Below are 25,816 nucleotides of genomic sequence, written 5' to 3'. Positions count from 1 at the left end.
CCTCACTAGGACCACAAGTATACAAGGCCAGGAAAAGCATCTCTTTTCCTCTGTAATTTGTTGCAGGGCCTAGGAAAGACAGACTAGATAGTGGGTACTTTATATACATTTCCAGGACCTGAGAAAGATGTGGAAGGAATATAAAGAATTTAAAGAAGTATAAATAAATACTTTCTTAAATGTGAGCTATAAACTCATGCCACAGGGACACACACTTCTCACAAATACATCACATATGCTCACTCATGCATACACACTCACTGGCCATCTTGAACCCCAAGAAGGATCACCAGGAAACCTTCCTCAGCTGATCCAGGAGCCATAGAAGGCTTTTAGGCAAAGACGTGACATGATCAAAACTGCATTTTTAGGAAAGCTGATGATGAATTCATAATGGACGAGACAGAGTGGAGATGAGGGAACATTGAAAGGACTTTCAACAATCAGGGAAGAAAGGAACTTAATTTCTAGTGCAATGGGAATGGAGAGAATATTTAAGAGCTACTAAGGAAAAGTGAGATGAGAATAGTGCCATTCTCTACAAGAGGATGCATAAAGGCCAAGGTTTAAGAATGGATGGGATTCACAATTTAATATGATTAAGACCAGACTTTTTATTCTTCTCCCTATGGTCTCAACCAAGACGTACTTAAGCCTTCTTCCAGCTCTGGAACATGGTGCCATGACCCAGCCACTGGGCTAGGAGTGTCTTTTGACTGCTCCTTCTTTCTCATCCCCCCCATTAATACTTCATCCTATGGACCATCCATATAGACGTCCCACAGGTCATTCCTCTTACTCATGTCTTCAATCCACCCACCTCTCTCTATTTTCATCACTGTCCTGGTCCAAGCTGCTGCCATGTCCCAGCTTGAAGGCAGTGGCCCTCTAAATGGTTTCTGCACTTCCATTTCTGCCTACCTAAAATCTACTCTCCATGTGATCTTTTATTTCTTTAAATATGGGGTGGGTCATGCTACTCACGTGCTTCGACTGGCTTGAATGGCTTCCCATTGCAATGAGAAAAATAACCCAATCTTCTTGCCTAAGAGACCCTGTTTGATCTGGCCCCTGATAACCTCTTGGACCTCATTTGAGACCAGTCTCCCTAGCTTGCTGTTTTCACTTCCTCAAATAAGTCAGGCTCCTTCCCCGTCCTTTGACTATGCTCTTCCTTGAGTCTAAGCCCCTCTTTCATGTGTTTGATCCTGTTTGGGAGCCTCACCATCCTTAGGGCTTCAGGAAGGCATTTCAAGGCCACCCTGTTGGAGGAGAATACCCATCATTCTTTAATCTTGCCATCCTGCTTTCCTTCTTATTGTTTTGTTTCCTTCCTTAAGGAGGTATACCACGCATACAATAAAGCACCAGAAACTCACTAAAAAAAAAAAAAAAAAAAAGAATGGATGGGATGTGGTATCTTTTTAGTTTTGGGACTTTATATGTCTCTGAACACCCAGGTCATATCCAATAGACTTTTGAATATGTATGTGTGTGTGTGTATGTTTTTTTTTTTTCCCAGCTCAAATATATGTATTTTTCAGTTCATTTTTACAGCTCACAAGACATCTGGGCTGGAGACACGAGTTTGAGTGTTATCAGTTCACAAGTAGTAATTAAAACCATGAATGTGGATGAAATCACCCAGAGAAAGTGTGGGGCCAGAAATCTGTGGGTTCAGGAGAGAGTTCTGGGGAGTTCCAACACCAAGCAGGAGAAGTCTTGGATTTGTGAATCTTCTTCCAGGAATAGTGTGTGATGTGAAAGGGGGTGAGGAAAGGGCCCTGGAGATCACTAACATTTAGGGGAGAAGAAGGTGAACAGATGAGAAGAGAGGGGCAAATGTTGGGGCACCTGGGTGGCTCAGTGGGTTAAAGCCTCTGCCTTCAGCTCAGGTCATGGTCTCAAAGTCCTGGGATCGAGCCCCGCATCGGGATCTCTGCTCAGCAGGTATCCTGCTTCCCTTCCTCTCTCTCTCTCTGCCTGCCTCTCTGCCTACTTGTGATCTTTCTCTCTGTCAAATAAATAAATAAAATCTTAAAAAAAAAAAAAGAGAGGGGCAAATGTGCAGAAGCCAGGAAAGGTTATCAAGCGGAAGGAAGTCGGTGCATCAAAGCTACAAAGGTCAGTGGAGATAACGACAGGAAACTCCACCCGTTAGATGTGGCAGCTAGGAGGCGGCCCTCGCAGGTAGAGTGAGGTCAGTGGGGTGATGACTGCGTGAGTCCCCGGCTGTTGAATACACTGCAGTTTGAGCAGTTGATTGAAATTACAAGCCCCACGGCTTTCACACGCGATACACCGTCGCGCATGCGTACTCATAAGCACCAGAGGGCTAAGTACAGTGACTTGGCCTTTCGAGAGAGGATCGGCGCACGCGCCTCCCGAGCCCGCCTTACTCCGCCGCCGGCCCCTCCCCAGGCCTGCAGAGGGCGCTGCGTCTCGGCGAGCCGGAGCGTGGTGCCGCTCTACCCTGTGCCTGGGCTCGGTGGCGGGCGCCGCAGCTTAGCGTGCCCCACGCCTCCCCTCAGCGCAGGTGGGTCCGCCCGCGGGGGGCGGGAGTGTCTGGGATCCGTGGGGTGGGCGGGTAGCGGTAGTCTCCAGGCGCGGAGTGGTCTTTACTGCTTAGGTGCCCCGGCTTGGGTCCGGCCCCGGAGAGGATCGGCTGTGGGCGAGGCGACACGGGTACGAGTCCCGGTCTGGGTGGGCGCCTCCTTTAAGACTAGCGCCCCTTGTCTCAGGACCCTTTCACGTCCCGGGGGTCTCCGCCAAGACTCGCGTGCGGCTTCCGGGGACTCGCTGGGGGCGGGGCTACTGGGGGCGGGGCTCCCGTGATTGACACTTCTTTCCCCAGGTTTCTCGGGCTTCTACTGGACCCCCTCCCCTGTCCTGAGCCCTGAGCTGGCACCATGGTGAGACCTTTGAGTCAAGCCCCTCACCTCCGCATGCCCGTGGCCCTCGTGGCCTTGCCTCCGTTGCCATCTATAAACCTGGGGCTCCGCAGTTGGGGGAGTTCGGTGGGTCTGCTCCTGCAAGGCAGCCTGCACCCTTCCAACTCCCCCATCCCTTTAGCACGGGCGCCTGAAGGTGAAGACATCGGAAGAGCAGGCGGAAGCCAAAAGGCTAGAGCGGGAGCAGAAGCTGAAGCTATACCAGTCAGCCACCCAAACAGTCTTCCAGAAGGTGGGGCCCTCAGAGGTAGCCCCTTCTCCAGGTGGCCCTCTTACTATATCACAGAGGCTAAGAGCTGGGCCTTGGTGTCAGACTGCTTGGATCCATATCTGCGTTCCATCGCTTACAAGCTGTGTGACCTTGGGCAAGTTACTGAATCCCTTTAAGTTTCAGTTTGCTCTTCCATAAAATGGGCCTTACTGCATAAGGTTGTTGTGAATGTTCAACCAGAGGATTCCTGTAAACCCTGAAGTGCTCTGCATGGTACCTATCGTGTAGCGTGGGGTTTACAGAATTTTCAGTAGTCCTGCTTATCTTATTTAGCCTTGCAGTGGGAGACTGATAATGATTTCTGACCCTGCTACCTATCTTCTAAGCGCCAGGCTGGTGAGCTGGATGAATCAGTGCTGGAACTGACAAGCCAGATTCTGGGAGCCAACCCTGACTTTGCCACCCTCTGGAACTGTCGACGCGAGGTGCTTCAGCAGCTGGAGGCCCAAAAGTGCGTAGGAGTTCATGGCCCCAGGAAGCTGGCCCTGGCCCTGTCCTGCCTGAGTCCAGGGGTAGAGGAAGAATGGGGCAGCCAGGGGCATAGGTAGAGGGGCGCTGAGGGCCGGGTGTAGAAAGTGAGGGGCGAGCTGAGCTGAGGTTGAGTGTTGGAGGGCCTTGAGTCCCATTTCCTTCTGAGTGCAGGTCCCCTGAGGAGTTGGCAGCTCTGGTGAAGACAGAACTGGGCTTCCTGGAAAGCTGCCTGCGGGTGAACCCCAAGTCCTATGGTACCTGGCACCACCGCTGCTGGCTGCTCAGACGTCTGCCACAGCCCAACTGGGCCAGGGAGCTGGAGTTATGTGCCCGCTTCCTTGAGGTCGATGAGCGGAACTGTACGTGCTTGCCTGCCGATTGTGCCCCTCGCCCTGGGTCCCTGGGGCCTCAGTAAGGCCCAGAGTTGGGAGGGATGACCAGGACAGGCCCACAGAGCTGATGGCAAAAGGGGTGAAGGAGCCAAACACATCCCCCATAGAGTGCACAGATGTGTTTCTGAGGGCTTCCACGGGAACTCCAGGGGTTCCAGCTGTGCAGCTCCCCTTGCCCTACTTCTGAGATGCGCTGTCACTCCTCCCCTAGTTCACTGCTGGGACTACCGGCGCTTTGTGGCCACACAGGCAGCTGTGCCCCCTGCAGAGGAGCTAGCCTTCACCGACAGCCTCATCACCCGAAATTTCTCCAACTACTCCTCCTGGCATTACCGCTCTTGTCTCTTGCCCCAGCTGCACCCCCAGCCAGACTCTGGATCCCAGGGACGCCTCCCCGAGGATGTGCTCCTCAAAGGTCAGCAGGGTCAGAGGGTGCTGGGCAAGACTCTGTGGTGCTGCCTTTCCAGCCCTGTTACCTAACCCTGTTCCTGAACCTGCTCCTTGGGCTCATTGAGCCCTTACTTTGTACCTGGCTTTGGAGGCACCTAAGAGTCAACCCCTGGCTACAGCGGACTCGAGTGTTCAGTGGGAAAGATGCAGCCATTGTGTAGGGCCAGCAGATGAATGGAACCAAGAGCTGGCGGTACTCCAGGGCGAGGGTAGGATGCTGGGGTGGCCAGGGGCCCCTCAAGGTCCTGGCCATAGCCCGTGCCTTCTTGGCCCCTTGCAGAACTGGAGCTGGTACAGAACGCCTTCTTCACTGACCCCAATGATCAGAGCGCTTGGTTCTATCACCGCTGGCTCCTGGGACGAGGTGGGCAGGGGGGAAAGAGGCTGGGCATTTCGGGCTGGAAGGAATGGAAGAGGATTTAAGGAGACCTGAGGGTGTGTCTCCCCCCAGCTGATCCTCAGGATGCCCTGCGCTGCCTGCATGTGAGCCGAGATGAGGCCTGTCTGACTGTCTCCTTCTCTCGGCCCATCCTAGTGAGTCCTGCAGCTTTTGCCAGAGAGCATCATGGATGTGGGCCTGGTGCCATTGGGGCTGACGGGTCTGTCTTTGTCCCCTGGGCCAGGTGGGGTCTGGGACAGAGACCTTGCTGCTCATGGTGGACGAGTCACCCCTGGCTGTGGAGTGGAGAACCCCAGATGGCAGGACCCGGCCCAGCCACGTCTGGGTATCCCAGGACCGGTGGGGCAGAGTAGGGGGCTGGAGTGGGGCTGGAGTGGGACAGAGAAGTGGTGAGGCTCAAGCGTTTCCTTAACCCAGTGCTTCCAGCTCTGTGACTTGCCCGCCGCCTCCCTCAATGACCAGTTGCCCCAGCATACATTTCGTGTCATTTGGACAGCAGGCGATGCCCAAAAGGAGTGTGTGCTTTTAAAAGGTGACACAGCCTCTAGCTCTTCCCCCTCGAGGCAGCACTTTCATCCCTCTCCTGCCCTCATGGTGGTCCCCTTCTACTACCCATTCTTGTTTGCAGGCCGCCAGGAGGGCTGGTGCCGGGACTCAGCCACTGATGAGCAGCTCTTCAGGTGATGGCAGGGAAGCACCCGGACCAGGAGAGGGGCTCTGGACTCTGGGCACTTGGGGCGGGAGGCTGGGCTTGCGCAGATGGTCTCAGACTAGATACTGGGGACAACTGGTGCCCCAAGTAGACGTCGTCCGCTCCCCTGCCCTGTGCATCCTCAGGTGTGAGCTGTCGGTGGAGAAGTCCACGGTGCTCCAGTCTGAACTTGAGTCCTGTAAGGAGTTGCAGGAGCTGGAGCCGGAGAATAAATGTGAGGCCCCATTCCCTGACATCCTGCTCTTCTGAGGAGACACTTTTCCAGGAAGGCCTCTTGGGGAGAGCAGGGTCTCCAGGTGGGAGCAGAGGAGGCTCTAGGAGAGACAGTCCTTTTCCTCACCCTCTCCTTAGGGTGTCTGCTCACCATCATCCTGCTGATGCGGGCACTGGACCCCCTACTGTATGAGAAGGAGACGCTGCAGTATTTCCAGACCCTCAAGGCAAGTCAGGCCGTGGGATTAGGGATCAGGGAGGCCCGGTGGGCAGCAGGAAGACAGCTGACAGGCTTTCCTTGCCATCCCCCTCCTTGCCAGGCCGTGGACCCGATGCGGGCCGCATACCTGGACGACCTGCGCAGCAAGTTCCTGGTGGAGAACAGCGTGCTCAAGATGGAGTACGCCGAGGTGCGCGTGCTGCACCTGGGTCACAAGGTACGGCTGCTGCGGGTGCCTTCCCAGGCCCGCCCTTCCTTCCTCGTGACCTGGCCAGCTTCTGTGTCCACTCCATGCACTTGAGCGGAGACACTCTGGCCTCCCTATGCCCCTGGCTTTGGCCTCAGCAGGTGCCTTTCCGGATGTTCTACCTAACCAAGGTTGACTCCATCTTCCTCCCAGCCTAGTCTTCTTTCTGGCCTTGCTTTCTGTCACTTGCCCCCATCTTTCTGGTCACCCAGTCTCCAGTCCTGAGTCAACAGGGCCACCTTGTGCCATCCCTTCCCCAGGGCCAGTCACATCTTCATTCCTCCCCACACCCGCTCACTCTGATGTTTCTCTCCCTGGGGCAGGCCCCCGAGCCTAAGGCCTGGGTTATTTCCAGAGAGGTCTGACAAACTTCCCAGACTCTATTTTCTGTCTTTGTGGTCCTTCCCAGTCAGTCTTCCCAACACAGCAGTTCCGTCGTGTCACTGCCGCCCACCTCTGCTGCCACCACACTGATCCCCCAGACTCAGCAGGCCCACTCCTGCCGGTGTCGGTGCTTTCCCTAGCACACTCCTCCACCCCCGTGCCTGCCCCCAACTCCAAGCCGCGTCTGCCCCTCTACCCACCTGCCACCCAACCCCAGCACTCCCTGTCTGTCCCTTGTCCTTGATGTGTACTGCTTAGGGTTGTAAGGTAAGCTTGTCACCTGTTCTGTTCCTGTCCTTGGCCAGGGTCCCCAAGGCCCTGTGTGGGGCACAGAGGGTAAGTGCCTCATGAGCCATGGCTGCAGACCCTCCCCCAAGTCTCACTGGATGTACCCCTCCTCAGGATCTAACGATACTCTGCCATCTGGAGCAGCTGCTCTTGGTCACTCACCTGGACCTGTCACACAATCGTCTACGAGCCCTGCCCCCCGCCCTGGCTGCCCTGCGCTGCCTTGAGGTAAAGATCTGCTCCGTCACTGTCCCGGGTGGCCCTTTTCCCTTTCCCCTCAGAGGTCTGCCCACCCCACAAAGAGGTGTCCAGATCCTCCCAGCCCCTGCAGATGACCCCTTGACTTCTCTGCCTCCATCACCTAGCCTGACCCCAGCAGCCTTCCCTGCACTCTAAGTAGATCATCCCAACCTCCCTACTTGCTTGCCCCAGTCCCATGCTGCCAGCTGCCTGCCCTGCCTCGACTTCTCTGCCCTCGCTGCTCCCCAGGTCCTGCAGGCCAATGATAATGCTATAGAGTCTCTGGATGGTGTCGCCAGCCTGCCCCGGCTGCGGGAGCTCTTCCTGTGTAACAACCGTATCCTTCCTCCTGGGTGCCTTTCAGGCAGCGGGTGGGGTGAGGTGCCACACTGGGAAGGGACACACAGCAAGTGTGTGGGGAGTTAGGGGCCGGTTGTGGCAGTGTGGGCTAAGGAGAGAGGATAGCCCGAGGCCGTACGGGCCTCCTTGCTGTGCACTGGTGGTTTCGCGGGGCGGAAGTGACTTTCTCAAGCCACAGTTCACAGACCACTAGCCTGCAGGTGTGCTTGGGTACCACACGATACTTTAAAAATCAGTACGTTTTGTATTTAAAAAATCTAGAATTCTGATTCTACTTAAAAATGGTAGATTAGGGACTCCTGGCTGGCTCGGCAATAGAGTATATGACTTTTTTTTTTTTTTTTTAAAGATTCTATCCATCTATTTGACAGAGAGAGATCACAAGTAGGCAGAGAGGCAGGGGGAAGCAGGCTCCCTGCTGAGCAGAGAGCCTGACGCGGGGCTCGATCCCAGGACCCTGAGATCATGACCCGAGCCGAAGGCAGTGGCTTAACCCACTGAGCCACCCAGGTGCCCGAGTATATGACTCTTAATCTCAGGGTTGTGAGCTCAAGCCCCATGCTGGGTGTGGAGCCTACTTTAAAAAAAAAAAAAAATGGAAGTTAAAGCAGCCTTTGGCCTGCTTTTCCACTCAGCCAGCCTTGCGCATTGTCGAGTGGAAACATGGGTGCCTCTGGAACCAGAGCTAGCTTTCTCCTAGGCTATAGTCCACTAGTCCCGGCACCACATCTGACCCACCGCTTGGGCTTCCTGCCTGGCCCCGGGGGCAGGGGTTTGCAGTCTGGAGCCTTACTCGGTCCAGGGCCGCATGCCAGATGCCTAGCAGCAGGCAAGCCAGGTAGCTTGCCTATGCCAAGCAGCAGCCCCTGTTTTGGTGGGAAAACCGGGATGGTTATGCAGGAGCACATGGGTCTGGGAGAACTGGCCGCGCTTTCCTTGACTCTCCTGCCCAAGGCCTCCGGCAGCCCACAGTGCTCCAGCCTCTTGTCTCTTGCCCCAAGCTGGTCCTCCTCCACCTGCAGGGCAACCCGCTGTGCCAAGCAGTGGGCGCCTCTGAGCACCTGGCTGAGCTGTTGCCTTCAGTTAACAGCATCCTCACCTAGAGATCCTTCCCCCCCTTGGTCTTTAACTTATTGGGACTGAATAAACAATGGAGAGGCCCCCTTGGGCTGCTACGCTGTGCCGCTACTGCCATTACTCCTGCCAGCTATTCTGGACAAGAAAGGGAGAGGGTGAGGCTGTGTCAGCTTTCCCTTGTGCTTTCATCTTCTGCTCAGTTCTGCTGTTTCTTAACCATGGGGAACCGAAGTCTTCGTACTGGGGCGAATGAGCAAAACCTGAGCTCACCTTCTGGTCTGGGCTGGGGCAGGGATCGGGTTTGGGTTCAGGTTCTGGTCGGGGCTGGGCTGCAGAGCAGCTCCAAGTCTCCAGCTAGAAGGACTCATAAAAGTTTCTCCCATGACTCCTGCCCGTTCCAGAGGCCCTCCGTGCCCTGGCTCATTCACCATAGCCGAGAGGGCTGTTTCCATGAGGAGCCAGGGTGTCTCTGTGCCACCCTCTGCAACAACAGCGTCGGTCCTCATGTGGAGCATCCTGTGGTTGAAAAGCCCTTGAATATGCTAGATCCCAGCTGGCCCTCCCAAACGCTCAGGGATGAGAAGGTGGGGCCCACTGTACTGAGGAGGAAGCTGCTGGTAGGGCGCACCCCTGTGTGCCGGAGCCACAGCTGTCTCTGCACCTCAGTTGGGGATTCCTGACTCGTGTTCTTCCTTCCGCGTTGGGACCTAGTGATGGGCAGAGCCTGGCCTCAGCTCCCAAGGTACTGAGCTGGGTGTCAGCTCCCACAGAGCCCCCCCAGACACACCCTTTGTCCTAACTTTAAAGCGTTGAGGTGCTTAGCCTTCCTGGAGGGAGGAGAGGGGAGTGGCTCAGGGGCTCAGGCATTGAGTCAAACCTGGCTAGGTGGGGAAGGAGAAACAAAAGGGAGAGAGTGTGACAAGGCATTTCCCTGGCTCCTTGGGAATCTCCTGGGGCCCACATGTGCTCACACATTTCCGGCTGCTCAGAGCCCTCCTCTCTGCTGAACAAGTTCTTAGTGGCAACCTTCAACAAGGCCCTTTGGCTGACCTGCTTGACACTTGCCTGAAATTTTGATTTTTACTTGTGTGTCCCCTAAGAGTGTTGAAGGTGCTGCCAGGTCTAGGGCTTGAGAACCAGGCAGGCAAAGGTCAGAGTGGGTGTGGAGGGCTCCCTGCCAGGTCCCAGAGTCTCAGTCCCTGCTCCCTGAGGCCCCTCCCTGCCTGATGCATCACCAAACTCGGCCCTTCCTCAAGTTTGCTTCCTTGTGTCATCTTGCCAACCCCATTCTCACTGTCTTCTCTCTGGTGGCACATGGGCGGAGCTAGGACAACAGCAGGATGGAAGGAAGAGACCTCACGAAAAGGGCCCCAACATTCCCGAACTTTCAGGAGAGCCTCCCCAAAGATGCCTGACCTCCACTTGACCTTAGGGTTCTCTCAGTGGCATCCCTGGTGTTCCTCCAGTGCCAGGGTGGAGTTGGGAGACACACAGGGCAGGTGCCTGGAGCCGGTTGGTCAGGATTTCTGGGAAGAATTCCAGGCTGGAGAATCCTGGACTCCAGCTGACTGGCCACCCTTCTCGGTGAGAGAAGGGGGTACTCTGCATTCTAGGGAGGGGGCCTCAATTCCCACTCGAGCCACAGAGCAAGGATCTAAGACTTCACCAAGCCCCCAGGCCGAGGGGAGAAAATAAGAAGTTACTCCTACCCTGACCGTAACCAGTCACTCCCCTCCCCAACACAATCTCAGAATTGTAGGGACACAGGAAGCTGGGGGCAGTTCGTTCATGCTGGGGTTGTGAAGCAGCTGGAGGAAGAAGGAAGGAGAGATGGGTGGGGGGATCAGAGGATCTGGTAGAGCCGGCAGGTCAGGGGTTGGCTGGTGGAGCCAGTCTGAGGGCCTGGCTGCTGATGTCACCAGTCTGCAGCTAAGGAGCCCGGGACCTCCCTGGGCAGGACCAGGACCAGGCCCAGGCCCATGGGCCAGTTTCACAGGGCTGAGCCTGGCCTGGGCCACACCAGATCAGAGCCTGGCAGCAGGGGGCCTGTGAGAGTGGAGCAGAGGCAGGCCACCTGAGCTTGGGAACAGCGTCTGCTGCATAGGGGCCAGGGTGGAAGGGGGACCTTGCCCCATTGCCCTCGGGCTCTCTCACCCAGGAGAGGGTGCCCCTTCTGCCCCAGTCTGGCAGGAATTAGCCTGGAGCGGGGTCCCTCAGTGGGGGCAGTCTCAGCAAAGCCTTCCACTTTCACCTCAGCTTTGAGTCCTGGCAGACCCCGACCCCACCCCTTATCATCTCATTGCCACAGTTCCTCGAAAGGGAAAAGGAGACAAGGCATGGGGCCAACTCTCATTTCCTGCCCCTACCTCTGGAGACAGCCCCTGGAGGCTGAGCCTCTGCGGGGTGTGGGGTGGGGGGGAATGGAGCAATCAGGCTTCCCCTTCTCCACAGCTTGGCCCCGCCCTCCCCCCTTATAAACCACATACCCGCCCGCCCCACACCTTGCACTCACCCCGGCCCAGCAGTCCCGACCTGTCCCAGCGCGGCGGAAGCACTCAGCGCTGCTGTCGCCAACACCGCCGCCAGGTGAGGCTCCATCGGGGACTGCGGTGCTGAGCCTGGAGACCTGGGTTGGGCCCCACTGGGGCGCAGACAAGCCAGAGCCTGCCAGCCCAGGTCAGGCTGCTCCAACGCAGAGGCTCTGCGCCCCGGGGACCGCGGGCTCCCGCACCTGCAGCACCCTGCCACTCCACAGCTCTGTGCGGGTGTTTGACCCAACGTGAGGAATGCCAAGAACCGCAAGTCCTGCATCTCACTGCCTGTCTTCTGCAGGGAGCCTCTGCTAAGGGATGGGGTGGGGGTTCTCTGCTTAGAATGAGTCCTAGAGGCAGGCGGCTCATGGACCTCTAAACTGAGTAACTGGCAGGTGAAGGGAGCCGGTCCCAGGGATGGTCTGTGTACTGGGTCCTGAGGCTGTGACAAGTGTCCACTCCTTTCTGGGATGAATTCTTGAGGACAGGTTTCTCAACGGGGCGTCTGGTTTGGTGGGTGTCACTGGAGGTGAAAGGGAGAAAATTTCTCTGCTGTGTGGTAGTTTCTTTAGGTGAATCTGAGCAGCCTTTGGGGAGGGTCCCTGGTTGGGTTTGGGGGAGTCTCTGGGGCAAGGTCAGATCATCTCAGCTGGATGGGACTGAGCTCTCCAGATGGAGGGCTTCTGTGTGTGTTGGCTGGGGCATTCTAAGTACAGGAGGTCTGAGTGGGTGATCGGAGCCTCCCTGCCTCTTCCACACAGGCATGACAGATGGTCCTCGGTCAGATGTGGGCCGCTGGGGTGGGAATCCCTGGCAGCCCCCAACCACACCTTCTCCGGAGCCAGAGCCAGAGCCAGACAGAGGGTCTCGCCGAGGAGGCCGTTCTTTCTGGGCTCGCTGCTGTGCCTGTTGCTCCTGCCGAAATGGGACAGATGGTGATGGGGGCCCTGAGCCCTACGGAGGTCGAGGGTCTCGCTCTGGAAGTCGAAGACCGGACTCCCGGGGCTCAGGTTCCCGCCGACCTGGCTCCCGGACTGGCGATGTGAACGCTGCTGGAGATGGCACCATCCGAGGTGAGGCCCTCCTGTCCACCTTCTCTGTGAGCTGAAAAGCCTTAATGGGGGCCTAGGAGGCTTAGGATGGAGGCCTGGGCTTCCTGCAGGGCTTTGCTGACCCAGAGCTGTGGCCTTGCAGAGGGCATGCTGGTGGTGACCGGTGTGGATCTACTGCGTGCACGGTCAGACCAGAACCGCCGAGAGCACCACACAGACGAGTTTGAGTACGATGAGCTGATTATACGCCGTGGACAGCCTTTCCACGTGGTCCTCCACTTTTCTCGGCCCTATGAGTCCTCTGATCATGTCGCCCTGGAGCTGCTTATTGGTCAGTGGGGCCTGCAGCGGGAGGACAAAAGCCCCAGTTGAGGGTGCGGGAGTGCTAGCTAGCAGGTCCTCTCAAGTCTGGTATTAGGGTGGGAGGGACATCTTCAAGCTCCTCCCTCACCCCACTCCTCACCTCTGCCACGTAAGCCAGGAGCAAGCATGGGAGTATGTTTCAGGGAGGGTCCTGGTGTCCCATTTTCCCAAGCTCAGCCTCTTTGAGCCTCCAGGGGCATCTGTCTCAAAATACTTTCTCTTCAAGTGCTTCTTTCAACTTCTTCCTCATCGTGGCTGCCTCTGTGTGTCTTTCTTTCTGTGTCTGCTGTCCTTCCCCAGGGTGTGGCTGGCTCTCTCCCTCCTCTCTGTCCAGCTCTGTCTCTCTGTTTCTCCGTCCCCGTGGCCCAGGGCAGGTGCCTCCCTCACCGCGTTGCTTGGTGGCCGTTGACTGCCCAGGCTGGTGATTATGCTGCTGCCGGGGGCGGGCGACTCCTCATACCCTTTGATTAGAGCCCAGCCTTGCCCACCCCAGCCTCTAATTTCCCAGGTACCCCCACCACTGCCACCAGGGATGCTCCAGGCTCTGGAAGCTGCAGCCCCACAGAGTAGGCAGGGTTCCTTTGGAATCTGGGCTGCCCTTCCACATGGGCTCGGGGCATCTGGACCCAGCCAGGGCAGCCCTGCTTCTCCAGCACAGCCACTGAGACAGTCAGGCCAGGCAGAGGGTGATGGTGGCCTGGTCTCTTCTACCCAGCTCTGAGTTCAGTGTCAGGGGAACAGGTTTGGGATGTTGGACTGGGGCCCTGCCCTGGCATGTGGGCCAGCATCGGGTGGGGACAGAGCTGCTCTCAGAGACTGTCACAGACTAAGGTGATGGCCCAACTCAGGGACACACACACACATGCTGGCTCATACACATTCTGGGTGGGGCTGGGAGAAGTCTAAGGCTCTATCTCCCCTCCAAGAAGCCTCACCAGCTAACTGCTGCTTCCTCTACTCCAGGAAACAACCCCGAGGTGGGGAAGGGCACCCACGTGATCATCCCGGTGGGCAAGGGGGGCAGTGGAGGCTGGAAAGCACAGGTGACCAAGGCCAGTGGGCAGAATCTGAACCTCCGGGTCCACACCTCCCCCAACGCCATCATCGGCAAGTTTCAATTCACCATCCGCACACGCTGCGAGGCTGGCGAGTTCCAGTTGCCCTTTGACCCCAGCAACGAGATCTACATCCTCTTCAATCCCTGGTGCCCAGGTGAGCCTACTGGAATCAGGAGCAGGGCGTGGACAGGAAGGAGGACCGGTCAGAGTTTCCCTTCTTAGAATCCTAGACTAGGTCCCTGGCACTAGGAGAAGCCAGCCTCCTGTTGTCCAGGTGAGGTGACCAAGGTCCAGCGTGGAAAGGCAACAGCCCAAGGTCATGCAGCCTTGCCTCTGCTGGTGAACAGCTCTGGTTACAGCCGTCTTCCACCATCTCTGTCATGCTCCCTCCATCCTTCCTTGGAGAGAAGTGCCATCAGGCTAGCGGTGTCCTCACTCCTCTGTGGACAGTAGTCCTGCAGAATGGGCCCAGGGGCAGGTGGGGCCCAGGGAGAGGGCAAGAGGGGACCAGGTATGTGTGTTTTGGGGACACAGAGGACATCGTGTACGTGGACCATGAGGATTGGCGACAAGAGTATGTGCTTAATGAGTCTGGGAGAATCTACTATGGGACTGAAGCCCAGATTGGTGAGCGGACCTGGAATTATGGACAGGTATGACTGGCCATGGCCGCATGTGCCTGGGGGAGAAAGAGGCCAGTGGGGTGGGGTGAGGGAGAGGGTGACCTAGGTGTCACCTCTGCCCTCCCTCCCTCCAGTTTGATCATGGAGTGCTGGATGCCTGCCTGTACATCCTGGACCGGCGGGGAATGCCATATGGAGGCCGTGGGGACCCTGTCAGTGTCTCCCGGGTCATCTCTGCCATGGTGAGCACCCTCATGTCTCTGAGTGTTATGTGTCCACTTCCTGCCCTCTCCATCCAATGCTGCTGCCTTTTCTGATTTCTCCAGGAACACGGCCCTATCCCGCCCATGCAAAGGGTATTGTGGGAGGGGTCTTACTCCCTCTCTTTCCTTCTTGCCTGGCCCCACCCCACTCTTCCTGGCTTCAGTCCCAGCTTTTGTGGAATGTAGGGCCAAACCCAAAACTTGGCACACCCAGGATTCACATTACAGTGTCAGATCTGGCAGGGTTGCAGCTGGGGACTGACGATTTTGGGAGGGGTGGGCAGGGCTCAGGCTGTTGGCTAGATCCCAAGGCATTTATGGGTAAGGGGTGGGGGCAGGAGCAGGGCTGGGGACCACATGGAAGGTCCCAGACCTCTCCCTCCACTCGACCCCACTCCATCCTGTCCTGGGCAGGTAAACTCCTTGGACGACAATGGGGTCCTGATTGGAAACTGGTCTGGTGATTACTCTCGAGGCACCAACCCTTCAGCATGGGTGGGCAGCGTGGAGATCCTACTCAGCTACCTGCGCACTGGCTATTCCGTCCCCTATGGCCAGTGCTGGGTCTTCGCCGGCGTGACCACCACAGGTAGTGGAGGGCCTGGGCCAGGAGCTGCCTGGGCCCTATGTGAAAGAGGGAGGGAAACCAGAGCCCCACCCAGTGGTAGCTCTAGTGCAGGGACAAGTGGGGGGGATGGATGGTAGGCTGGCCTTAATTATTATTAATTAGTGTTAACTACTTAAAGAGGCCTAGGGGAAAGGAGGGAGAAGAGCCAGGCAGGGACAAGTCAGGCAGGTAGCCTGGCTTCCCTTGAGCCCCAATGCTCCCTGACCCCAAGGCCTCCAGACCCCTGACACCATTTGGCAACCCCAGTGACCCTTGTCACCCCGTTGTTCCTCACCTGATACCTCACTTGCCCACCACCCCCACCCTCTCCGGGCCCTGAACCCTAACCCTGGCTCCTCCACAGTGCTGCGTTGCCTGGGCCTGGCTACCCGCACTGTCACCAACTTCAACTCGGCACACGACACAGACACGTCTCTCACCATGGACATCTACTTTGATGAGAACATGAAGCCCCTGGAACACCTGAACCACGATTCTGTTTGGTGAGACTGGGGCTGGGCCTGGGTTGCCCATTCCTGCCAAGGGATGGTGACCACGACCTGGGCTTTGAGGGGACAGTGGGGAGGCCCTGAGCAGGCTGCTCAGACCCAGCCCACCCTCCGTGTCCATCCAGGAACTTCCACGTGTGGAACGACTGCTGGATGAAGAGGCCAGATTTGCCGTCGGGCTTTGATGGGTGGCAGGTGGTGGACGCTACACCCCAGGAGACCAGCAGCGGTGAGGCGGGGCCCTGCTTGGCCGCTGTGTCCCACCTTGGCCCCATCCCCATCTCCCAGCCTGGGTGACAGACCCCAAGTGTCAGGACCCGTCTGGGCCATAGAGCCAGGCCCTTTAACCCCCGTGTTTCTTTAAATGGGCTTACCAACAGAATCGCCGCCTGGCCTTTAGTCGATTGTTGCCTTTCTGCATAACCATCTATTTGCCTAGATTTCCTTTGTTTATGATTTCTTATGATTTATATATTCAGATAGCTCAAACATCAAAAGACTCAAGAGAGTTCAGTAAGAGGTTTCCCTCACAAACACACCCACTCTTCTCATTTGCTTTTTTACTCACACATCCCGGAGATAATTAATTGAAGGGCTCTTTTATTTAAATATATATATTTAAAGTTAAAAAGGTCATTATAATAAGTAGTACATGCCTGGAAGATGGAGTGGGGGAGTCCAGAATTGAATAACACAAAATGTAATTCTCTCTCGGGACGTTTTTGTTTTGTCTTCAGTAAATGTCTAGGTCCCACTCCAGATCTGAACCATCAGACATCTCAGGGATAGAGGGATACTAAGAATCTATATTTTTGGAAAGTTTGAAAGTTCCCCTGCTGATGCTGAAGATCAACTGGGTTGGGGACCACCGCAAGCTCTTGTGGGACACATGGCAGTGGTGGTCCAGAGAGGTCAAGTGACTTTCTCTAAGGCACAGAGCAGTAGGTCAGCAGCAGAGCCTCTCCTATCCCTGACTCCTCCCTTCACACAATCTCACTTTCACCAAGTTCCCCTCTTGTCTGTTCTGTTGCTCATTTTGAGTTGTATGTATGGTACAGAGTAAAACCAGTGTTCAGACAGGTTTGAAGAAGAAAATAGCCCTCATAACCCAAACCTCAGAGACCATCACTGATGTCCTCACCTACTGATTTCCTTTTCCCCAGCACACACGTTTCTGCCAAAACTAGACCTGCTGTACACTGTGTTCTCAAACAGCCCTCCCTTCCCACCTTAACATTCCAGGGCTAAGCAGCCAGGCCTCCCCCTCTTGTTGCCTTCTTCCCCACCTCTCCCTTCCTCACCCCATGTCAGATGGTGTTTGCCTAGCCTACATTCCTTCTCTCTGGCCAGACCCCTCCCTCTCAATCATCTCTGAGAACGGTGCTCCCTGACTCCTGCAACCCAGTGATGCCCACCAGGACAGCCTGGCCCCGGACCCTGGGAGAGCTGAGTTCCTGTCCCCACTCTGGGGAGCAATGGGGTGCAGAGCCCGCAGGGGTTCCGAGGCCAGCCAGACCCAGGCTTGATTCTAGCTCGATCACTTCTCAGGTCACCTTGGGCAAGTTGCTTGCACCTTTGCACTTTGATGTTTCTGTAATATGGGGAATAGATACATATATATACCAGATAGGGTTGTTGGGGGAATTCAATGAGGTCATCATACATTCGAGAGATTAGCAGCATGCCTGGAGAATAACAGCTTCTCTGTCAATATCTATTCCTTCCTTTCTCTGATCTGATTGTCTTGTCAGACCCTGATATCTGTTTGACCTCCCTGGGCCTGTTTCCCCATCTGTAAAAGGAAACCATAGTGCTGGTGTTTTCTAAGATTCTTTTCTTTGTGTCATTCTTTTCTTTTCTTTTTAAGATTTCATTTATTTGAGAGAGTGAAGAGAAAGCACAAGCCGGGGAAGCAGCAGAGGGAGAGGGAGAAACAGACTCATGCTGAGCAGGGAACCAGATGTGGGGCTTGATCCCAGGACCCTGGGGTCATGACCTGAGCTGAAGGCAGACGCTTAACCGACTGAGCCACCCAGGCGCCCCTCTAAGATTCTTCTCTGTTGGATGGCCCTCACTTCCTATTTTGTGTCCTCTCTTGCTAAGCCTCTTCGTTGTCAGCCTGTTTCTGCCAGAAATCTCCCCTGAGCATGCTGAGAACAGACTCTATTTCCTACCAGCTCCCTTCCCATCTCCCCATAGAGAGGACACACTACAGGCTCTAGAGCTGAGGGTTTGTTCTGGATCTTTCTGGAAGGGTGGCTCTTTTCCCAGCCAGCAGGCAGAGCCACAGTGGACTCTGGGTTCATCTTGACGCAGGATGGGGGTCCTGATCTCTGGGGTCACAGACAGCCACCATCCAGCTTTCGCCAGTGGAGGAAGGATGTGCCGAGGATTTGGTTGTCAGGAACAGGCTTGTCCCACATTTGGTCTCGCCCTGGTTGACTGAGGCCAAATGGAACCAAACTCTTCTTTGTGTTCCTTCCCTGGGTTGCACTAGGTTGCAGCTGACCCTGAGGCAGTGGGTGCTGGGCCTGGGTGGGTAGGCCTCTCCCCAGGATCAGAGGGTTCCCTCAACCTCCTTTGATCCCCCCCTTTTTGTCCTGCTCCCCTAGGCATCTTCTGCTGTGGGCCTTGCTCTGTGGAGTCCATCAAGAATGGCCTGGTCTACATGAAGTATGACACACCCTTCATTTTTGCCGAGGTGAGGACTCTGCTCCAGGTCCTTCTCGGGCAGTCTGGCGGGACGAGAGCACTGGCATCGGGCCTGGGTTCTCTGGTCCTGACTGCACCGCTGACAGAGTAGCTGTGTGACCATGGGCAAGTCATTCGTCCTAGAGTCTAGGTTTCCTCCACTGTGAAAGGGTGATAATCATGGCTGCTGTGCTTCCTGTACTCAGGATCAAAAGAAATAATGAGTATGAAACTGCTTTATAAGTCGTAAAGTCAGTGGATGAGCCTAAGGGATTACTGTTATTAATGCCAAATGTACTGCATGGAGCCTCCCAGCTTCTCATCTCCGCCTTCGTCTGGCTCAGCTTGGAAAGTCTCCCAGTTCAACTGTGCAAGGAAGTTCCTGACCTTTGGATTCAGCCCTCCCTGCAGCTAGGGGTCAGGCCCACCCTCAGACCCTCAGGCTTGCTCTGTCCTGGCTCATGGCCCCCCACCACTCCCCTCCCCTGACAGGTCAACAGTGACAAAGTTTACTGGCAGCGACAGGACGATGGCAGCTTCAAGATCGTGTATGTGGAGGAGAAGGCCATTGGCACACTCATCGTCACAAAGGCCATCGGATCTAACATGCGGGACGATGTCACCCACGTGTATAAACACCCAGAAGGTACCAGTCCTCCGGCCTGCTTGGCTCTGGCCCACCCCTGGGGTTCCCACTGAGCACCTGCCAGCTCCAGCAGCAGCCACAACCTCACCCCGACCCTCGACCCCCACCCCCACCCAGGCTCAGAAGCAGAGCGGAAGGCAGTGGAGACAGCAGCCGCACATGGCAGCAAACCCAACGTGTACTCCAGCCGCGACTCGGCAGAGGATGTGGCCATGCAGGTGGAGGCCCAGGATGCAGTGATGGGGCAGGACCTGGCAGTCTCCGTGGTGTTGAGCAATCGCGGCGGCAGCCCCCGCACCGTAAAGCTGCACCTCTACCTCTCCGTCACCTTCTACACCGGGGTCACAGGGCCTGTGTTCAAGGAGAGCAAGAAGGAAGTGGTGCTGGCGCCAGGGGCCTGTAAGAACCCCTCCCCCAGCCCTGCCCCACAGGCGGCCGGGCACCCTGGGGCTGTGGGCCCAGGGACACCCCCAGAGGCCGTGTCTAAATAAGAAGGCCCCCGTGACACCTTGCGTCTTCTCCACAGCGGACCGCGTGTCCATGCCTGTGGCCTACAAGGAATACCGGCCCCACCTTGTAGACCAGGGCTCCATGCTGCTCAACGTCTCGGGCCACGTCAAGGAGAGCGGCCAGGTGCTGGCCAAGCAGCATACCTTCCGTCTGCGCACCCCAGACCTCTCCCTCACAGTGAGTGTGGCTTGCTGGGTGCCCCGGGTGTGTGGGGGTGAGGGTGGGGCGCTGGGAGAAGGTGGAGGGGAAGGGGCGAGGGCAAGAAGCTGGGAGAGGGCTGGCCTGGCGAGCAGTTCAGGAGAAGAAGATCGGAGACTGGCTTTGGGCCCTTGGGCCTCCGTGTCCTCATCTGTAAAATCAGATCTCATATTCCTGATTGGAGTTTCTTGTCTGGCTTTTGCGGAGCCCTGTTTCTCTCTCGGGTGGAAATGTGGGACTTGGGAAGATGTTGATGCAGAGTTTTCCCTCTGGTGGAGTGATGGTTCCACTGTATCTGGCCGGGCTCTCTGACGTGGAGGTGGCTGCTTCTTCTCCTAGTTATTGGGGGCAGCTGTGGTTGGCCAGGAGTGCGAAGTACAGATTGTCTTCAGGAACCCCCTGCCTGTCACCCTCACCAACGTCGTCTTCCGGCTCGAGGGCTCCGGCCTACAGAGACCCAAGATCCTCAATGTGGGGTGAGTCTGGCCTCTCCCCACCCCTGCCCTTTTCTGCCCTGGGTCCCACACTGCTTCCTCTCTTGGTCAGGACAATAGTCAGCCAGGACCCAGTACAGCAGCCTGGAGCCAGGCAGCAATGTCTCCTGACTCAGTTCAGGGCCAGGAACGGTTAAGGAGACCTGGTACGTGCCTAGTGCTGGGCTGGTCCTTCCCCGCCGTCTCCCTGGGGAGCCAGCGCTTCCCTTAGGAATCACTAGCAACTCATCACTGCCACATGCGCAGTGCTCAGGAACCCACTGGGCACTTCAGAGTCGTTATCTCATTCGCAGACCACAAAAACCCTGTAAGGTACATTCGAGCTCATCATATGATTAAAAGCAAAGCCTTGGGATCCTGAAGACTTAGGTTCAAGTCCCAACTCCAGCACTCACTGGCTCTGTGCCCTGGAGCAGGTGACTTATCTCCTTGAAGCCTATTTTCTCACCTGGAAAGTGGGCATGACAACACTCTGGGTTCCGAGGGAGGTTCAGAGAGCTAGGTGAGATAGGCACGTAAAGCATTTAGTTTGGCCTTGGCCCAGGGTGAGTCTCTGTTGGTTGTTCTTATTTTGATTATGGCCACCATCAGCCCCGCTTTACCACAGGGAAGCTGGCAGCCACGCCATAAAGGGCAGACGGCGCTCTTCCCGCCCCGGCGCACCTGACAGGCAGGCTCACAACCCTCTTGCTGCCTTTGCATCATGAGGGCAGAGCAGCAGTTCCCAAGGCGAGGGCCCTGTGCCTCAGGTCCCCCATCACTCTCCCTGGGCCTCAGCCCCTGCCAGGCGAGCCTCCGTACCCGGTGAGGCGACACAGTGCTTGTGTCCCTGGGCCTGTGCTGTCATCTCTGACATAGATGTGCACACGTTGCTATGTCCCTCCCCGGAATAGCACAGAGGGAAAGCAGAGAAGGCCAGAGGCTGACCTTTAAGATCAGACTTCTGAGGACAGGGGCAGGTGTTTTCCTCTTTTGACAAAAAGTGCCTGAGGGAAAGGGGTGGCCCCTGTGGAGGAGTGGGGTGGGGGAAGCAGGGGGTCCCTGCCTGCCCTGCCCACGCCTCCTCCTGACACACAGAAGGCTCTGCCCAGCGGTGGCCGCCCACTTTTGCCAATAGGCCAAAGCTGAATAGTTGCTACCCTGATCTTTGCCCCAACCTTGACCCTTGGTGATATGATATGCCACAGAAGAGTACTTTTCCCCATTCACACTATGTGGGTCCCTCTCACCTTAGAGAGTGCAGCTTGGGGCTCCCAAGTAGTTCACCGTGTAGACATCTCTCACCTGCAGATGATGGAGAGCGAATCCCAGAGCTGGACTCCCCTCAGCACCTCCACCAAACCTTAGATTCTTGCCCCCAAACTGGGAGTAAAGAGGGGACCCCTGTGCTGAGCATGGGGGATCCATCCCCTCTCTTTAGCTGTGAGGCTTGTATGAGTGTCCCCCAACCCCTGCCTTTAAAGACCCCAGTCCGTGTCCCATACCCCCAAACAAGAGGGTTGGATGATGGTTTCTCAAGGCAGGTCCTTCTTGGACATTCTTTGGCTCCTCGCTACTTCGAGCCCAGTCTGGGGTCTACAGAACAATTGAGAACTCTGAGGGGAAGTGCCTGGGCTGGTCGTTCAGATATATTAGATTCCAGTTGGGTGTTACTCTGCTCTCATTGGCACATCAAAGGCTGTGGGATAGAAACCCCATTAAGCCTAAGGTGTGCCTCCCAGCGGGGCGACTGGCCACTTAGTAAACATTCCAGACTTACTCCTCCAGATGGCTGTTGTCACAGCCAAACCAGTCACCAGGGGAGGCTGGAAGTCTGTTCCAAGCCCTTCTGGGGAATTTCCCCCACAGCCTGAATCATAGTCTCTAGAATGTCCTTAGGGTGGCCTTCTGGGGCAGTTTTGACTTTGGGGAAACAGCCTGAGGCTATTTAGAGCTAAGACTAATTAATAAGGCAGATGAACAAGATGGGTGGGGATGCCCTCTTCCATCAGAAATGAAGCTTGGCTGTAAAGGAGGAATGGGGTGTTGGGGCAGGGGCTAGGGGGTGGGGGGTGAGACAGAGAGAGACACTAGACTGGGTGCACTTGATGGGCCTGTGGTTTTCAGTGGCTCCGAAGAAAAGTCTGAGAGGAGTTTTTAGAAATGTTTCAAGTCTTGGCAGCATGGCTGAACAAGTACGTAATTGCAGGACAGTGCTCATTTGGATGTCTCATTTCTGGTGTCCTTGTCAGAGAGTTGGTTTCATTACCTGCACTCAGTTTCAGGCACATTCCAGCTGTAGCAGCTGATGTACCCCACTTAAACTCACAGACATAGGTGTGGCACTGTCGCGACTGACACCAAGCCAGGGCTGGGAGAGATCTTGATGTTGCTGGCTGGAAGCTGGAAAGCAGCTTCCCCTAGGAAACATGTTACAAATAAAGGCTGTATTCTGAAATAGTACAGTTCAGTTCTAGTGTGAATTAAGTAGAGTGTTTTTTAAAAATTTGTATTTATTCAACAGAGAGAGAGAGCACAAGTAGGGGAAGCAGGAGAGGGAGAAGCAGGGTCCCTACTGGCTCGATCCCAGGACCCTGGGGTCATGACCTGAGCCAAAGGCAGATGCTTAACTGACTGAGCTGCCCAGGTGCACCTGGAATTTTAAAGGCTGGTCTGAGCCTAAACAACTTAACTCTTGTATCTATGGAAAAGTCGGCAGAAGTTACAAATACAAATTTGTAACCAGCCACAGTATAGCCTATCTGTTATGTTGTAGACTTCATGTCTAATTATATATTTTTGATAAGAAGTCTAGAAATTTGGTCTTTAACTTAACAGATAGACTGTATATACTACCTGCCTGCCACTTCTTCCCTCCTTCGTGGAGCTTAGAGATACCTATAAGACTATCTGATCCCACCCCCTCATTTTGCATTTCACTCCCATTTTACAGACCAGAAAGTGAGGATCAGAGAAGTTTAATAACTTATCATAAACCACACAGCTAACAGCGGTAGCAGAAAGAGTACAAAGTGGTCCAGGGAAGCCCTTTGGAAGCAGGCTCCAAGCTAAATGTTTTGTCCCAAGGAGAGCGCATCTTCGAAGTTGTGGTTCTGGCTCATTCCCTGGGAGGACTGAGGTGCCCAGAGTCGGGCTCCAGAGAAGAGAAGATCCCCAGGGCAGGCTTAGTTTGACTAGGGGGCCAGAAGCAAGGGTTCAGGCAGAGGCAGGAAAGGACAAATCCTAAGAGACGTGTGCCAGCAGGATGGAGATGCAGTCATGTTCAGTGTGTAAAGCGCACACCTGGGCTGCTGGGGGAGCTCAGAGCAGGACAAGGCTCATTTCCCTGAGGGCAGAAGGTGCTCAAGGGAGCCCTCACTGAGAGTGTGATATGAGCACAGCCTGGAGCCAGCCCAGGAGCAGAGTGTGAAAACAGCGTCAGTTCAGGGAGGGGAAGGAGCTGACTGTCAGGGCTGATGGGCAGGAGGAATGGTGGAATGGAGGGGGATGATGAGGACATGTAGGCAGGGCTGAGTCAGAGGGAGCCTGTGTGTCGGGTTAGGGAGCTTCAGTCTCATCCCATAAGTGCTGAGGAAGCCCAGCCCTCCAAGGGTTCAGCTCACCTCCGAGTTACTAGAGACCAGAGTGGGAAAATAAGATAGGACCTAGGCAGCAAGAAGGCCAGTTAGAAGACTGGTGAAACTGTGACTTCCAGAGGGATGGTCTGGGACTAAATAGTCAGATATCCGTGAAGAAGGGAGAAAATGAAGACACTAGTAAGTGTGTGCATACTCACACGTGTATGTCTCTCTTTCACACACACACACACACACACACACACAGTGTCACTTTAAAGATATCAGTTGTCTGGGATGCCTGGGTGACTCAGTTGGTTAAGCCGCTGCCTTTGGCTCAGGTCATGATCTCAGGGTCCTGGGATCCAGTCCCACATCGGACTCCTTGCTCAGTGGGAGGCTGCTTCTTTCTCTGCCTCTGCCTGCTGCTCTGCCTGCTTGTGTTCTCCCTTTCTCTCTCTCTCTGACAAATAAATAAATAAAGTCTTTTTTAAAAAATTGCTTTAAAAAGAAAAAAAAAGATTCCAGTTGTCTGTTCTTGGGAAGAACTTTTCTTTTTCTCTGAGATAGCATCCGTCCAATGTTTTGAGGTATTTAAAGTGCTCCTTCCTGTTTAGAAGGATGATTATGGCAGAATATAATTTTCTTCCACTTCCTTTCTTGGCAAAACTGAAATTATTTGGCAGTACTGTGCTAAGAACCAAAGTCTCATTTTTTAAAAGATTTTATTTATTTGAAAAAAAAAGATTGTATTTATTTGAGAGAGAGAGAGAAAGAGAGTGCGTGCACACGCGCACACACCAGCAGGGGGAGGGGCAGAGGAAGAGGGAGAAGCAGACTCCCTGCTGAGCAGGGTGGTGGGGAACCAGGCAAGATACGGGGCTTGATCCCAGGACACAAGGAACAGAGCCTCAACCAAAGGCAGACACTTAACTGAGCCACCCGGCACCCCCAAAGTCTGGGTTTAACTTTCCTCAGTCTTGGAAACCCCAGATGGGATAGAGATGGGTGGTTGTGGTTAGGGCAGGAGCACTGGTGGTGGAGAGGTAGGGGAGACAAGACAGCTATTTCTGTCCAGGTCTTTGTGGGAGTAGGGAGGGAGGAGTCCTGGGACGACCAAAAGAATCCCAGCTTAGGCAGCTGGGAGGCCACTGACCTGACTATGGCAGAGGCAAAGGCCAGGAGGCCTTGGGGCTCAGGCTTTGTCCTGGCCATGGGTGTAGGGGTTCCAGCTGAGCCCAGAAATGCCTGAAGGGTTCTACTTCCTGCTCTCTCCTTCCTGGCTGCCACATCAGCCATGACCCTGCTTCTGCCCACAGGGATATTGGGGGTAACGAGACAGTGACATTGCACCAGAAGTTCGTGCCTGTGCGACCAGGTCCCCGCCAGCTCATCGCCAGCTTGGACAGCCCACAGCTCTCCCAGGTGCACGGTGTCATCCAGGTGGATGTGGCCCCGGCCCCTGGGGGTGGAGGAGTCTTCGCAGACGCTGGAGGCGACAGTCACTCAGGGGAGACCATCCCTATGGCATCTCGGGGTGGGGCTTAGCCCCTGGCCAGGAGTGATGGGACTGGAGTCAGATGAGCAAGGACATTGCCTCAAGTCAGGGGCCTACTGCAGAGCTGCTCCCCAGAAGCCCAGGAGGGGAGGCTGGGGCATCTGAGGAGGGAGCCATTCTTTACTTGCACAGGGCAGCACAGATGCTAATAAACTATTTTTTAATGAACTGTTTTTAAGGAAACCGTTCTGTCCGTTTGTGAGTTTGTGCCAGGCCAAGGAGTGTGGACTCACAGTCTGTCCCAGGGACACATGGGGCATTTCTGGTGCTGCTGGGTCAGAGAAGGCTGGCTGGTGGGTCAGCAATGGGACCAGCTCAGCAGCTCTCGAGATAGGGCTGCTTAGCATCAGGACAACCTTGAGTGTTTGACCCATCCCCCAACCCCAGGGTGCAGCTACTGACCAAAACCCTTTGGAAGCCCCCTGGAGTGGGGTTGGACTGCCTCTCTTCCCTGGCACCTACAGTGGGAGGGAAGGATCTAAA

The 25,816-nt window shown here is 55.5% G+C and overlaps 2 protein-coding genes across 7 annotated transcripts; both read left to right on the top strand.

The window, feature by feature from the left end:
* Nucleotides 1–2,438: 2,438 nt before the first annotated feature.
* Nucleotides 2,439–8,774, top strand: RABGGTA (Rab geranylgeranyltransferase subunit alpha). Of its 4 annotated transcripts, XM_046009609.1 has the most exons (18): nt 2,496–2,536; nt 2,630–2,685; nt 2,855–2,912; nt 3,073–3,183; nt 3,549–3,673; nt 3,865–4,052; nt 4,297–4,500; nt 4,816–4,899; nt 4,987–5,069; nt 5,159–5,260; nt 5,362–5,467; nt 5,564–5,615; nt 5,773–5,861; nt 5,999–6,087; nt 6,181–6,297; nt 7,114–7,227; nt 7,489–7,576; nt 8,554–8,774. In XM_046009609.1, exons 3-18 carry the CDS (start codon nt 2,910–2,912, stop codon nt 8,700–8,702), a joined length of 1,704 nt encoding a protein of 567 aa, XP_045865565.1. In that variant the 5' UTR covers nt 2,496–2,536; nt 2,630–2,685; nt 2,855–2,909; the 3' UTR covers nt 8,703–8,774. The 4 variants fall into 4 exon arrangements, with proteins under 4 accessions (XP_045865562.1, XP_045865565.1, XP_045865564.1 ...); XM_046009606.1 differs by lacking the exon at nt 2,630–2,685 and having other exon boundaries at nt 2,439–2,536; XM_046009608.1 differs by lacking the exon at nt 2,496–2,536 and having other exon boundaries at nt 2,556–2,685.
* Nucleotides 8,750–25,815, top strand: TGM1 (transglutaminase 1). 3 transcript variants are annotated; one of them, XM_046009603.1, is made up of 15 exons: nt 8,750–8,831; nt 11,969–12,280; nt 12,402–12,590; nt 13,586–13,834; nt 14,215–14,333; nt 14,438–14,545; nt 14,981–15,155; nt 15,538–15,676; nt 15,808–15,911; nt 18,295–18,383; nt 18,866–19,019; nt 19,137–19,418; nt 19,546–19,706; nt 20,067–20,203; nt 25,095–25,815. In XM_046009603.1, the coding sequence occupies exons 1-15, from the start codon at nt 8,750–8,752 to the stop codon at nt 25,321–25,323; spliced, it is 2,529 nt and encodes an 842-aa protein (XP_045865559.1). In that variant the 3' UTR covers nt 25,324–25,815. The 3 variants fall into 3 exon arrangements, with proteins under 3 accessions (XP_045865559.1, XP_045865560.1, XP_045865561.1); XM_046009604.1 differs by lacking the exon at nt 8,750–8,831 and adding an exon at nt 8,838–11,262; XM_046009605.1 differs by lacking the exon at nt 8,750–8,831 and adding an exon at nt 11,476–11,720.
* The last annotated feature ends 1 nt before the right edge of the window (nt 25,816 follows it).

This window comes from Meles meles, chromosome 6, assembly GCF_922984935.1.
Source record: "Meles meles chromosome 6, mMelMel3.1 paternal haplotype, whole genome shotgun sequence".
Classification (NCBI taxonomy): domain Eukaryota; kingdom Metazoa; phylum Chordata; class Mammalia; order Carnivora; family Mustelidae; genus Meles; species Meles meles.
Note: the sequence above shows the minus strand (reverse complement) of the source record. Positions and strands in the feature narration are given on the sequence as shown.

Coding starts and splice junctions, on each gene's coding strand:
- RABGGTA (XM_046009606.1), top strand. Junction 3,674..3,864: donor CAGCAGCTGGAGGCCCAAAA/GTGCGTAGGAGT, acceptor TTCTGAGTGCAG/GTCCCCTGAGGAGTTGGCAG. Junction 7,228..7,488: donor CTGCCCTGCGCTGCCTTGAG/GTAAAGATCTGC, acceptor GCTGCTCCCCAG/GTCCTGCAGGCCAATGATAA.
- TGM1 (XM_046009603.1), top strand. CDS start 8,750: ATGGAGAGGCCCCCTTGGGCTGCTACGCTGTGCCGCTACTGCCATTAC. Junction 14,546..14,980: donor CCCGGGTCATCTCTGCCATG/GTGAGCACCCTC, acceptor TGTCCTGGGCAG/GTAAACTCCTTGGACGACAA. Junction 20,204..25,094: donor CCCAAGATCCTCAATGTGGG/GTGAGTCTGGCC, acceptor TTCTGCCCACAG/GGATATTGGGGGTAACGAGA.